Source organism: Oreochromis niloticus, linkage group LG20 (assembly GCF_001858045.2).
Source record: "Oreochromis niloticus isolate F11D_XX linkage group LG20, O_niloticus_UMD_NMBU, whole genome shotgun sequence".
Taxonomy (NCBI): domain Eukaryota; kingdom Metazoa; phylum Chordata; class Actinopteri; order Cichliformes; family Cichlidae; genus Oreochromis; species Oreochromis niloticus.
This window is the reverse complement of record NC_031984.2, coordinates 11,791,166-11,806,564: the sequence shown is the minus strand read 5'-3', so window position 1 is coordinate 11,806,564 and position 15,399 is coordinate 11,791,166. Positions and strand designations below refer to the sequence as shown.

The window sequence follows — 15,399 nt, the reverse complement described above, 5'->3', positions numbered from 1 at the left end:
ACTCTTTCTGCTCCTGCTAAACGTTAAAGATTTGACAGGACTATTCTGCATCCTTACCTGCATTTGCTCAAGAGGGATCTCAAAGCTGAACGACTCATTGTAATAAGGATTCAAAGTGTTCTTTTTCACTGTCGTCTTCTTCTTCTTCAGCCTCTTTCCATTCTGCAAAAGGTTGATTTTCACGTATGGATCTGAAAACAAAAACAGAGGAAAATCACGATAGAGGTTGACAGAAATCCCTCGCACATGCATGCTTTAGTCGCACTGCTTTAATGCACCAACAGATGGGGCCAACGCTGAACCCAGAAGACGTGAGGGTTGCTGCATGGTGAGTACTGCAGCGTCAGCACGTGAGCAGAGCAGAACCAACCTAATGGCTGCGCTCACATGCTCTCTCCTCCGCACAATGCAGTTTGCTACACGTAAATGTCTCTTTTCTCCAAGGAAATTAATAAGGAATAAAATATTTAAACTTAGTACAGTATATATATATATACATATAGAGAAGCCCACCTGACAATCCACCCACATCCATTTTCTTGAGGTTCTTGGCCTCCAGAATACAGATGGTGAGTTTGCCGGCAGTGGGGACATAACGCAGGGAGATGCAAATGTCACCCAGCTTCTCCGGCTGTGAGGACGAGGCAGGAGGAGAGAAAGTTAAAGCAGATCTGAAGCAGAACCTTTTCTTTGCACAAATACATAAACTGTGTCATTTATATAACATTTTAAGTAAGCATGTTCATTATGAATAATTCCTGCTGCCATTACTTTATTTTTAATACCATCTATATAGCTGATGTATCCAAAGTTGATAAAATATCAGCAAGAAATAATTCCAGTGGTAAAGAAGCTCTGTAGCATCACAGCATACATTACTGCTGAGACATAGGAAGAAATACAGAAAAGAAATTGTAGCTATGCTATACTGGTTGAAGGAGAACAAAAAGGGACAGACCAAACTCTTGAATGAGCTGCACGAGAATCCCAGAGGGAAAAAAGTATTTCGTTTTAATTTATGCTTAAAGTGGACTTTTATTAAAGAGCTCTTTATTAAAGAGGCACCTGTGTGGACATACAGCAGGTTTTTAAAGAGTGATATCAGCAGTGTGATAGAGGTAGTAACACTCTTCTTACCTCTTCTTGATCTGCACTGTCCAGGTCTCTCCACTCTTCAATTGGCTTTGCCAAGTCAAGGGTGTTCATGGGTATTTTAATCTCTCCAATGACGTCATGCTTAGAGAAGCGATCAAAGTCATAAACGGACATTACCAGAGTCTTCCCTCCCATCTCTTGGAATGGTATCTGAAAGATAACAACCCATTTACCTATTTTACTAATTTAAGTTTAATTCAACCGGTAGCAATGATCACACGTTTCTAACGGTTTATGACAAAAGATACTTGATGTATAAAAGATCAGATAAATCTAGATCAGACCAGTATTGGCTGTTGCCCCTGGCCTGGAGCTCAGAATTGTCTAGCTTCATAACATGCTGCTTCAGCAGAGCTGCCTGTCCCTGACTTTGACAAAGTAAAGCTGAGTTGTTTTCACAGAGCTGTGTCAGCATGCAAAGTGCACCAGAGGTGGCCCTCTCCTTTAATTTGATTCTCTACCATATTCTCCTTGTCAGACACCTTCAATGTGTCTGCTGCTTTTTATCACTGTTGAAAAGAAATAAGAAACATTTGGTAAAGTAAATCCGTTGGGCATCTTTCTTCGCCTTTAGACAATAATTCTGATGGCAAAAGAACCAAACGGGACAGGTTAAAAAAAAAAAAAAAAAAAAAGAAAGAAATAAGAAACATAGTACCTGCTCAGCTCTAGAGGACAGAAGAGGGAAATTAGAGGAGAAACTGACTCTTATCAGGACCTGTCCAAACATCGAATGACTTGACATTCATGATGTTTTAATAAGTAATTAATAAAGGCCATTTAGCTTTTGCTAGTAACTTACCTTAAAGGTAAAGGTCTCATTGAATACAGGATTCAGTGTTTTCTTGTGAACCTTTGTGTCAAACTTTTTCTTCTTGTCTGGGAGGACAAAGACTTTCACGTAAGGATCTGAGGTGCCACCGCTGTCCATGGAGAGGAGATCAGCGGCTTGCAGGATTCCCACAGTCAACTAGGGAATAAGAAGTTATGCAGTTAAGACAGGAAAGGCTGAACTAAAACTAAAAACCCAATTTTGGTTTCATTTTTATTTTAGTAAATCAACTAAGAACTACTACACCAGATGATATGCCAAAAAGAACATTTAGCATGTGATGCTTCACACATTAGTAACTATTCACAGAGTCTGCTTTGAGTTCATTTTGACAAGAAAATGTCAAATAAACTACTCAAGCACTTGCCTTGTTCTCTTGGAAGTCATAATCAATTGAGTACTGCAGCTTCCCTAACTTTTCCTTCTCCTTCACTTCCTCTTCTTTTTCATCCCCAGTCAGTCCAGGTTCCACATCATCTTCTTCATCATCGTCATCCTGTGGTTTCTGCAATGACAGAAGGGGGGACGGGCGGCAGAAAAAGAAGTGAGACGACGGTTCAGCTGAGCCATCTGTGCTGAACACCAAACCTTGGGTATCAGCAGTCGGGTTAGTCACAGCACCTACCTGCCACTTACCCCCGTGTTACTAGTGCAATCTGCTCATCGATGACCACGGTTGCAACCTGACTTGATTTCACTATTTCTTGGGTGACACCATTTGCTGTTTTTCTTTTTTTTTTTTTCATGAGCACTACGAGTCTTTTAAATCTGCGTAAATCAAAGGCAGGGAACTACAAACTGTTGTACAAGTGTTGTTTCAATAGAAGTCTATGTTACGTAAAAGACTGAGAAAGAGGGGCAGAGAGAGATTAAGATTAAGGAGAGAAACAACAGAATAAAAGCAAATAGAAAAGGAGTGAACAAAAAAAACAGGAACAACTTACATTGCAATGCAATCTAGTACAACAGCTCTGCTAAACCCTTGGAAGGTCTCAATTTCACTTCTTAAAGTCACTGTAAAGTCTCAAATTAATATGACTCACTTGTGTAGCTACCAGTAATAGTGATATTACAAGGAGTGGACAGAAAAACAGAAACAGAGCGGGGAAGAGGACTTTTACTTTGAAGGAACAGCATCACACAGGCAGCTGCACAAATCCCAAACATGACTCATTCCAAATGAGTCATATTAAGTTGTTTAAAAAGTCTGAAAAATTGTGATGGCGTATCCCACACAGAGTAACTCTGTATCAGCAATGAAGAGCCAATGTCAAAAGCAAGCACGTTAAAGGATATCATGGGATGCTTTTCAAAAACAAGTTAACATTTATTACAGAGCTGCTGCATTATTGCATTGCAGTGCTAGGTGTCCTTGATATTTAGTCCGCTCCCTGTACAGTGTTTCCAACAGAGGCTGAGTGTCCTCACTGAGTGAATGTGAAGGACAGCGCTATCAGGCGTAGATGTGATTTGATCAAAGCACTGACGCAGTATTTACTGACACTTCTCTCAAACTTGCTAAAACCGCGGTGATATTGGCAGTCTGGCAATCAGGTTTACTGTAAGCCAGACTATATTAATGTCTGGCATTTATCTCCTCCTGACAACCTTAAATCCCATTAATGTGTTTACACTGGTATTGTTGTTATGACTTTGCTTCAATTACTGTACTCTGGGCTGACTGCTGTAACTAAGTGAATGATTGAAAGATTTCATAATTTATTTCAGAGTCCAGATTTTCTAGCTGATGCAAATTATTGTCCCACTTAATCACACACCAGAACAACATTCAGCAGCTTACTGACATTTAACTGCTCCTGAGATAATCAGGGCATGATGAAGAAGATAATTCAAATCTTCTGTTATCGTGCATCTTGCTTTTACATTACACCCAGTGACTCTTCAGGGTCCCATATCTTTAGAGGCGGTCACGACTAATCTAGCAAGAGCAATTTGCTAAGATATGAATCTTAAAGTATACTTTCATTTTGCTATAAGATACTGGGTAATCTCTCAGTGTGGCCTCCTTTTCTACGGCTCCCCTCCTGAAAAAACACTGACGTCTTCGTGAGATCCAGATACTTACTGATCTGGAAAAGGAACAGGGCATCCACACAGATAATGCATACACTACCGCGCACACTCACTGCACGGCATACTGAACCCCACCATATGCACACGCACGCACGCCCTAAGATGCATACAACGGCATGTTAGGACCATTCTAAGTAAAACGTTTTTAAAAATGACAGAGTTACAGGGGTACAGGATAACGTGAGAATTGGGAGAAAACTCAGTGATTTGTAGAACTGTGCAAAACACTTGAGCCATCCCTCATTTCTTTATATTTTACTTCCAAGGAGTCAGTCTTGCTTGTAATCTTTAAAGTGGTCTTGAGCAATAATTTTCCAGGCATTCTGAGAGCCTTGCAAAGTTTTTCTTTGGATATTTGCTGCCAGTCCAGTCTTTACACCTGATCATTTTCAGAGGACTGTGTTCTTTTTGGTTTATTAAACTATTTAACACTGAATTGTGAACCATTTAAGCATAAAAAATACACTTAACACAAGGAATGAACCAGTGTTGTGTCTACACATAACAGACAACTTAACAAAGAACCAATTTTATCTTGTATCTTTAGGGACTTTGGAAGTTGCAACATGTGATCTGTTTCTATTTCTTAAGTTGAGTCTACAAAAAACATAACAGTTTCATAGGCATAAAATAGAATTTTGCATCAAAAGGTTATACCCAAAAAGCTATTATCTAAAAACTTGGAATATATCAGGATGGTATGTGGTATGAGCCCTGTGGCAGACTGACGACCTGTCCAGCGTGTACCCTCCCTCTCACCCCAAGACAGCTGGGATAGGCTAAAGCCCCCCCGCGACCCTGACAAGGATAAGTGGAAGAGAATGGATGGATGGATGGTATCTGGTATGACCTTTAAAAGTGTGACGAAACTGGACAAGCGGAGAACAAAAGAAGACGTGGCAGGCCTAAAAAAAAAAAGTTTACCGCAGATTAACCGTATCTGAAAGTCATGTTCTTAAGAATCAAAATGTGGAATTTCTGAATCATGGATGTTTGAAAATAACTCAATGCACCTATTTCCCAACTTTCAAAAAAACTGGCTCAAGACTTTTGCACAGCACTATGTGCTAAACAGGAAAAAATGTTCCTGTCAGGGAACCACATCGCTTTGCTCTCCAAGGCTGGAGCGACCTCACCACACCACGTGTTTTCTTACCAATGTATTTCAGTGTGTAGACATCATATTATTGTGATTATGAGACAAAATCACAGCTTTTCCTATTTCTAATACCAAACGCTAAGATTCATTTAATTTTCTCTACTGCAGCCAGCACGTACGGAAGGAGCAGGAGCATTGATGCAACCTTGCAAACTGAAGCTACGTGGGGAGTTTTTAACCCAAAAAATAAATCTTTTTGTACATTTATGGGCATATTCTTGTACTTACAGTATTTTTCCCTCACAATATTACCCTCCATACCCTGGCTCTAGAGTTTTTTTTATTTTACCTAGAACGGCCCGAAAATGCTGTTGAACATGCAGACTTAAATGCATGCTTCACACCTCCACTCACCCTTCTCCCACACACGTATACACGCACACACACGTATACATGCACACACACACACACACACACACACACACACACAACCAAATACACCCACATTCTCACACAGTGTCCTACGTGGCATTCTGTATCTTTATTGTTGTAAATGCTTTTCATTCAAGCATGCCAGGCCACACAATGCAGGATCCAAGATTATTTCTGATGGTAAATGTAAATGGTTTATCTTGTGATGTCTTAAGTGTGGTAAAGGTTATGCGTTGATGTTTCATTTATACGTCGAAGCCCCAAAAAATCTATATTAATGTCTCAAGTGAAATGTACACATCCACTGAGGGATCATGCCGAGAATTAGCAGTTCCTCTCGAACTTTCAGAGGGGGTTCAAAGATAAAGAAATGGTACGTCTGAATGAATGCCCTTTCAACTCCATGGGTTGAAATGTAAGCTCAGTACTGAGTTTTCATTAAGCAGAATGTGTACTAAAGCAGCCGGTTGACTCGTGTGGCCTTAGGTTTGGATCGACTGAAATCAGGCTTTTGCATTTGACTGAAAATGTGGGCAAACATTCTGGCCCACCATTTCTCTTCAATGGCACCCAAGTGCTTCGGGGAGAGAGAGGGAATCAATGACTGTCACCTAGTATGTCAGCAGCATGGGTCATCCAGGAAAGTTACTCTCAAGTCAAGTTGTGGCCATTCAATGGTACCTACTGCAAGGGCATATGCTGGTCTTTGTCAAGGGGTACAAACATCTTTATCTGCTGTGGAACTCGGAGCATGTTTGCACAACCCGGGGTACACCATATTTATTTTATAGCTAAGTTAGCAAATCTTCAAAGAGGAATTATTTGCAAGACATCAGTATTTTTGGTCGTGATACACAATAGAGGCCTCTAATAGTGGAAACATGCTCCAAGCTCTCAGTAAGGTAAAGTTTCAGCTAATATTTGACAAATATCCAGCTTACCCCTTGCACATGCATGTTAGTGATCTCTAGTGAGCTGCTCAGTGCACTCATCATTCAAAGGCTCAACCATAGGATGAGTTTCATGTTCATTTCAAACCATAGACAACTTAAACAGATGTCTGTTCTGTTTTTTGTTGGTTTTTTATGCCAAAATTGCAATCTCTGGATATACAAGACATAGCATTTAGTGCGGCATATCAGTTCAGTGGGTTTTGCGAAGCAGCTTAATCGCTCCCATGGAGTCCTCAAGCACCCACAGCACCTAAGCTTGCAAAAACTAAGGAAGCCATAGCACTCATTGTCATCATCACTGCAATCCAACCCCTCCAAGCCCAGCCCAGCCCAACCCCACTCCCACCACCGCTCCCACCCTGCCCTGGTCTGTGCTTACACAGAGCGGCCAGAGAGGGGTGCCGCGTGCTATCAGACCTACCGTAGGCAGAGAAGTCCACCACAGTCAAGATACACGGAGCACACATAAGACACAAAGCAGGAAGGAGGAGAGCAGAGACAAAGGAAGAGATTGAACTCACAGCAGACACCAAAGAAGGGTAATCACAGCAAATGTAGTTAGCTACACTGTAGGGACTGAGGAAAATGACAGACGGAGAAGCCCCCTCATTAGCACAATCATATCTTGTGCAGCAAGTCCATTGGAGTTTTAAAATAACATCAATTTTAGATATGTTACTGCACCTCATCAAATTATCAATCATGTATGTGAAAAAAAATAATAATTATAGGCCCAAAACAACAGCATTGTACTAACTAGTAATTTAAATAATTACTCTTTCAGGACGAGGAGAAAAACAATGGCTGTTCTGTATGTTAAAGTCTTGTCATTTTCCACTCAAGTCCCAAAGCACAAGTGAGAGAAAGAGCAACAATAACATTAATGACAAATACATTAAATGAAAAAAAGAAAGAGAAAAAGATAAATTAAAAAACATTAACCATGGTGGATAAAGAATGTAATTAACAACTGTGGAGAAAAACTGTGTTAGAAAACATCAAAATCGTAAAGAATCTCTGTTGTCATCAAACCTAAAATCCAATACAATTCAAACAGGCTAAATTATTTTTAAAGCTACTCGAGTAAAATATGGAAAAATGTTTTTTGTTATTATTTTATTACAATGCCAAACACAACACCACTAAGCCTTTATATAATAGGCATATTATTATAGTCATATATAGGTTAACGATATTTGTTGTTTGCTTTGCTTCATATTCAGTACAATTATAAATTATATCAGGCAGGAAACATCCTCCTGAGGCAGAACATACCTCTCCACCTTTCAGGTTCTTCATTCCCATGTCACCCTTCCCCTTCTTGCCCTTCTTGTTCTTCTTCTTTTTGAAACAGCACTTCTTGACGATGCAGAAGCAGCATGTTAGAATGAGTAAAGCGGCGACCACGGCGATGGCGATAATGGCCCATGATGGCACTGAAGAGCATATACAGACCAGTGTACGGATGAACCCACACAGAAAAGCTACAAGTAAATACTGTGACATTTGACCAACCAATCATTAAGCCTCCGGTCACGTTCTGGGCCAAATATATTTAGTAAAAGGTGGTAGGTTAGCAATTAGATCTAGTGAAAATTAGATTTCTCCGCCATTAGGAAGAGCAGCAAGTGATCAATACTGAATAAAGACATTAAAGGGCTGCAAATGCCTGCAGCAAAAAGAGAAAATCTAATTCCAAATTCATTGCTGAGAGTTGTATCAATGGGAACTGGGTGATGGCTGATCGGATGTTTGGGACTTGCGTGGCACTCACGTGGGATCTTGTCGATTTCATTCAGGAACTTGTTTTTGATCTCGTCAAAGGCATCATTCTTGCTCACTGGTTCGGTGGAGTTGTCTGCCGAGACTAACGCGACCGGCGCTGGAGTCACAGTCAAGGCACTGGCTCCCGTTGGCTTAGCAGCGACCATGGGCGTTGTCTGATGCCTGAACAAGTTCCACTTCATTTAGGCTGCACGTACTGTCCTTGAAAAAAAAGGGGAGGGGGTTATTAGTAGGGAGACCAGACCATTGATGACTTCTTCTCAACCAGCATAATATGTTCCACCTGTGTGTCACTACACTGCCAACATTCACAGGTGGGTATTAACAGTTTGACATTAAAGGGTTGAGTCATAGTAAATTGAGTTATACTAAAGCATTAAGTTAATAGAAAAAAATCAGAAAGGCTAAAACAGTAAAATACTTTGTTTGACTTAAAAGATAAAATGGATATATGAATGGATCTGTCATATGAAAGTCATCTAAATCAGCGGTCCCCAACCATTTTTGCGCTACAGACCAGTTTATGTCCGAAAATATTTTCACGGACCAGCCTTTAAGGTGTCGCAGATAAATACAACAAAATAAAACCAGTACCGGTACCAAAAAAAAGAAGATTTATTCATAACACACGGGAAAAGACGCAGGGAAATTGAGTTAACGATAAAAACGATAAAAAAATGACAATAAAAACCGATAAAAACCCTGAAAACCATCAATTTCACACCTGGGCCTCAACTCTCGCGGTCCCCAACCGTGGCCCGGGGGTTGGGGATCGCTGGTCTAAATAATACAAAAGGTATAGGAGAGGGATAGCTGATATATTCCATTCACAGTTTTGATATTTACTCCCTTTCGTGACATATAAAAATGTGTTTGTTAGCCACTGAACCCCAAAAATGTAAATCACCAAATTAAATACAGGTCATGACAGAAACAAAAGATTCATTCACAGAACTTGAACTTGTAAACTTCTATGTAGCATTAAGTTGGACCAGTTGGATCTTGGTTTTTACATTTTTAATACTTGGTAGAAGATTTCAGTCCCAACGCTACTGATTATTTTGAGGAAATATACCTAAAAAAACAAGCAAAAAAAATGTTATTACTTCTGCTGAAGTATCACTGAGATCTCTCTCTCTCTCTCATGCCACCAGTTAAATATATATATTGTAGTATATGCAGAGGCTGCTTTCACATCCATCTGCTGAATCCATCCAGAAGGAGAAAATTATATTTACAAAATGATTTTGTGACAGTGGCTTAGAAGCCAGTTTTGATATACTATGCAGTGCTGACAGATGCAATGCAAAACTTGAAATTTCCTGAGTGCACACAGTGAGTAGAGAGTATCTGGTGTCCAGAAGTTAAACTTCTGAACTGAAAAGCTGATCTGTGTGCATGCATATCTGTGTGTGTGTTTCTGTGTTTGTGTAACATATGCCAAAGTGAACATTTTAAATATGACTTTTCTTTTCAAATGTCTGGAGAGGGCCCCGTGTCAGATTGGCGACCTGTCCATGGTACACACCTGGGATAGGTAGCTGGGATAGACTCTAGCACCAGCTACCAGAAGTTCCTCTAATATAAGCTGAGAAAGGAGATCTTTGGGTTCCCAGAGAACCTTGGGCTCTGTGATTTCATTTCAACTTTGTTTATGAAGAGCTCACCAACAATTATATAACTTAACAACCATGAGGTGAATAGTATGCAATTTTTAGTTATGTTTTTTACTTTTGTGCGATTTCCAACTCAATTTTTTTAGATGTTCTCTTCATTTATCTTACAGTCAGCCAGTTCATCCACTGTCTGAAACAAGCCGTTGTATCTTTTAATTGGCTGCCCCTCACAAATGAAGTTTTTGACCTGTGGCTAACAGGGCCGTTTATTGCTCACAGCATTTGTTTGCCTTATATTACTGTATTAGGGATATGCAAACTTTATTACATCATGAAGAGCTAAGAGTAGACAAAAACTAAAACAGAGTGTGTAGATGAGCCTGAATCTTTGGCTCCCAACGATTATTTGTACATAGCTTGACTTTGATTATGTGAAACTCTGGTCATGGGTACTAAAGGCATTTGCTGCTGTAGCAGTATACATGACGGTAAAATCATAAGAGATCCATTTTAACATATTTCATAAAATTCTGAGGTCGTTTGCAAAGACTTTACTTGATCAAGGCACTAAAACTATTTTTTGTCTAAAGTTGCTTCCATACGTGCGGCAGCTGTGCCTGACCAGGAGAGATGTTTAACCACAGACAGAAACAAAATGAACTACTACTAGCCATTCTCCTGTGGTATTTCCAGAGGCCAAACAAATGTTCAATCAGAGCTCTTATCGGTTCCAGAAATCACATAGTGACAAGTGCAGCTGAAAGCAGCCTGCCGACAGAGTGATGAGTGATTGGGCAAGACCTTGATTCAGAAAGCAGAACAAGAAGACAAGCATAACAAGAGCAGACTTCTGCTGCTGATTTCATTAAAGTCATGGTGATATGGGGAAAAAGAAGGAATTTCCTATTTCTCAAGTGCCAATTCTCCAGGATGGTGCCAGAGATTCTGCTTCTATTTATTGCTACATATAAATTATTCAAATTGAGGCTGACAGCGGAAAGGATAAGCTTATATTATTCAGGGGCCAGGACCACTTTATACATCCCAAAATATATTATGTAAAATAACTTGTGCTGCTGTTATGCAGACTGATGTTACCAGTGATGAACATCTTGTGAATATATACATAGATGGGGAATTGAACAATTACACAAACATTGTCATAGTTATTGGGAAAATTACTGAGGAATGCTTTCATCCATCACACATTTAAAAATGAGTGGGCTGTTCAATGAAACAGCAATCACAAGCCTCACTGTCTCCACTCTCCACTGTATTATGCATTACCATAGATATTGTAGCGCTGTTAAAGATATCCACTTACATCTGAGGTTTATGTGCAGTTTTTCCTTTTTGTCCCTCACATTTGATCAAGCCAGACCAATCAAATTACTATTCATGGTTATGTGTACAAGCATTTTATCTCCTCCACACTGAGGATGAACAGAGGGGACACAGACTTGTTTTATGACAGACATTAGCCCTGTTTTACAGCTAGCTAAGCCCTTACTACTCGCTCCAGTAAAATCAGATAAATAAACCATTTTTATTTTAAAGGATGCCATCAAACACCAGACAATGCCTTTTAACGAAACTAAGATTTGAGAAAAATATCTCCTTGTGGAGGCTGCACTAAATACCAAATACACACAGTCTCCAGGGTAGGAAACTTAATCTTCTGAATAAAAAACAGGTCATATCAGACATCCAAGCAAATTGACCTTGCAAGGTGCTTGTGTCTATTCTCTGACTAGATCTAAATGTGCATATCCTGAAATAACTTGCAACAATAATGATCCACAATGCCTCACTATCTAAACAAAGGAAAATTTCTTAATGGGAAATTAAGCATAAAAAAACAAGACTAAGAGTTTACAGCAATGCTAATAGCTCCTGCTGCATCAGCATGCTGTCATGCTAGCAGCTATGACTGTGGTTCACTTATGGTGGTTAGGTGCTAGCAGGCTAACATGTGCTCAGGGTGATTGGTATCACGTATCACGGTTTTGCAGGTATTTAGTCTTAAACCTACAAGTTACAGAAGTTAAATGAGTCTTCTAAGTTGTTACAATTAATTTTTGTTTGATAAAAATGCAAAGCCATCAATGTGAATCCTCAAGTGGCACTAGAAGTAAAGCTAAGTAATTATAATGCATCATCTGGAATGATGAATATCTGCACAATATTTTGTGTATTTTGGAGACTTTAACTGGGTAAGTGAAAACTTTATCTTACTGCTGATAAATGAAAAGTCAAAGGATCCACAAAGTCATTAAAATTCTTCCATTAAGGAGGATAAACATTTGTATCAAGCCTCAGAGTAATCTATCAAATAGTTGTTGGAACTGTTACGCCTCCTCTTCTTTCTGCTCTCGCTGCAGGGTTTCTTTCTGCAGCAGTCAGGAAGAGTTGCTGGCACATTATGGGTATGCCTGTGTAGGCCTCCACAACAGCTCAAATAAGCCTGGCCTAACTTTTTTTTTTTATCTGTCTCCTTCCAAGGATCCACGTCTCATGTATTTTTGAATTTTTAAGAAATGAACTGATAATTGGCATCCTAACCTTTCTATCCACAGTTTTCTCACTCGCTGTGAGCTACAAGATGTTTCTGTCAGCACCATAGTATACTAACCACCAGGCTGACACTACTAAGAGCCAGTGTAGCTGATAACTACAAAGATCTACTGTAATCTACCATCATAAATCACTACAGTGCATATATGTAACATATTAACACAACATTTTCACACTTGTGCAGAGGTTCCAAGCAAGAAAACTAGGACTCAGACTGGGAAGTTCAGTCCCTGAACCAACAGATTAAACCCTGAAGATAAGTAACAGTAACAGTAACAGTGCTTGCCCCTTGCTCATTATCATCACTGAAAGGCCCTTGAGCAAGACACTTAAGCTCCATCTGCTTCAGCGGAAATGTACAGTGACCAGCAGATCAGACAGTATTTGAACTGGGCAGCTTCCAGATCTAAATGTGTTTAAGTGTTTGAGAGTTGAGCAGGCCCTGAAACAGCAGCAGTTAGGGCCAGGAAAGCCTACCCTGGATGGCAAAAACAGGCTTTCCATCCAATATATATTTAATATAAACCATGATTACTGGAACTCTGTGGGAGGTTTAAGCTCCATGTCTCAATGTGCGTCTCATTTCGTTAGAGTTTGAGTCATCAGAATTAGTTAAAACAAAATGGCTCAGCTGCACGGCACACAGCAGCACAGCTATGGGCATGATCCTTCCCTTATCACGAAACACACTGCTCAGAGTTGGATTGAGATCAAGCATATTTAGCTTTCCCATGCAAACAAACTTGGTATATTAACCCCACGTACAAGCACAGCACTTGTAAGTGGTACGCAAAGGTTAGATATTTGTCTTTCAGTAAAAGGTGGGATAAAATGAAGGTGAAGGCAGGTGGTTTTAATTTAACTAACAATCACTGGAAATGCCAAAGGTTGTTTCTTTCATTAGTAAACAAATTAAAGACATTTTTTTTAAATACATTCATCTTTTCAAATGCATTAAATAACTACTTTAATCCTTGAAATGAATATGCATCTTGTTGCACAGTAATATTTATATGACCAGATTCAAAATTAGAAAACGTTTTCATAAAGTAACATAGTTTCTAAATCTTCTGAATTTTTTCCTATTTTAAGTTGACAATGCAACAACCTCCCCACCTGGATCTGTTGCCACAGATCATGCTTGGTGTCCTAACCTAAGCTCCAAGCTTTAGGAGCGTGCTTTCCATCATATTTAAGAGCACGAACTGCATGTGTTTTATGCTGTAAAATAAATAAGATTAGTAGGTGATATTTAACAAAAAAATACTCAAGGCACACTAATGGTTTACCACATCATATGTTGTCTTCATCATCATTAGAGGAAAATATGAGTCACTTAGAAACACTCCAATATGTCTCCAGGCTTATCACTATTATTACCCTGCACCTGTCAAACCCTAATGATACAATCAGTGTGTCCTCGCTCAAACATAAAAATAAAAAAAACATCACTAAGAAACATGACTAAGAAATTCTGTGCCCCTATCTGAGGTCATGTGCATGACATTTTGACCATTGTGACATCCTCTCCAGCGATGGGAAACCCCAGGCTGCAGATAAGCCAACTGCAAGCATGGGGATTGTGTTTAGTAAGAGCTTATTAGCAACCAGGTCAGATCTACGAGAAAACAACCTAAGGAGAGTAAGCTAAAGTCACGCAGCTGTTTCACTGCACAACAACAGGGCAGCCTGAGTAGCAATTAATTAACAATCTGCAGCCAAAGAGCCAGGTCTGTTTTCCCTCTGCGCTGACACTTTGCCTCTATAGCCTTTCACACAGCTGTCCAATAGTGGCCAAAGTATATCTGTGTGTGTGCAGCAAAATTATAGATCCATCCAGACTTGAATTCAAATGCAGCGCATGGCTTTAAACCCCAGAAACATCATAACATCTACTTTCAAAATGGCTTCTACAAATGAAAAGAAAACTGGTCCCAGGGTCATGTGACTGCAGCCTGGGGCAACAGTCAGGATCAGTGGGGCGGCAAATTAAGTATTGAATACAGTAAAGCACTTTGAAAAGACTCAAAGAGAAAGGACAGTAAAGGGTGCTTGGATGTCATTGGCCACCAGACGACCAGGGCCCTAAAAGATACAAAGCAATCTGAATTACTGTGACCCCAGTGAAATCATTCAACCCCCACCGAGGCTCCTACCATCTGTGACATTATGGCTTCTGTGTGGGTGAAGTGCTTGGCCTCACACTGAACTAGCTGTGCATCCCATGCTGCTTCATAGCCCTATAAGCCTTCTTAATGTGATTGTTTATACAAGAAGCTACACACATGCAAAGCCTTTCAGACTAGACAGACCCTTAAATTTTGCAGAACTGACCGTCATGCAAAGTAGTATTTCTTTCACAGACTATTCCTTTGTGATAAGTTGCGTGTATGGCTGTGCTCTAATTTTGTACTTTTGCGTTTCATGCTGAGTGACTCTTTCATCTGAATCCCAATGAGCTATTTTAGGTTTGAGCCAAGTTGCATAAGATATTGAGGATATCGTTTAAAGGGTAATTGTTCAAAGGCATCGCGCAAATCTCGAATTCATGATAAACACACTTGAAGAAACTGGACGAAGAGAATACTGGCTCAGCTAGCACTGAGTCACAGCTGACCTCTGACTCTCTAGGCTAGATTTCAGCTGAAAATGTGGACTGGAACATTAAGAGAATAAGGAGCATTGTATTTTATTAGATCCATCAGACAGAACAGCACTGTAGTCGGAAAGCTGAGCTGAGATGGTGGAGTTCTTTCAATTAGAGATAATGTGCAGCTTTGTTCCTGAACTCTTGCTACTTTATGGTAATTCACCCCTGCTGAAATGGACTCAGGGCTCCTATAGTCATAATGGGCTCAT

At 39.8% G+C, this 15,399-nt stretch overlaps 1 protein-coding gene across 11 annotated transcripts in view; it reads right to left on the bottom strand.

Annotated features, from left to right (window-relative positions):
• LOC100700879 (synaptotagmin-2) overlaps positions 1-15,399 on the bottom strand; it is a 61,769-nt gene that overhangs the window by 7,794 nt on the left and 38,576 nt on the right. For 6 of the 11 annotated variants that reach the window (XM_019349893.2, XM_003438956.4, XM_005448582.4 and 3 more), the window contains 7 exons: positions 8,340-8,551; positions 7,841-8,001; positions 2,355-2,492; positions 1,958-2,125; positions 1,138-1,305; positions 514-631; positions 58-191 (listed from right to left, as the gene is read on the bottom strand). In XM_019349893.2, the coding sequence (XP_019205438.1) occupies positions 58-191; positions 514-631; positions 1,138-1,305; positions 1,958-2,125; positions 2,355-2,492; positions 7,841-8,001; positions 8,340-8,532 (1,080 nt within the window). In that variant the 5' untranslated portion in view covers positions 8,533-8,551. The remainder of the gene's footprint in view (positions 1-57; positions 192-513; positions 632-1,137; positions 1,306-1,957; positions 2,126-2,354; positions 2,493-7,840; positions 8,002-8,339; positions 8,552-15,399) is intronic. The other 5 variants (XM_019349895.2, XM_005448583.4, XM_025901352.1 and 2 more) reach the window with 2 other exon arrangements.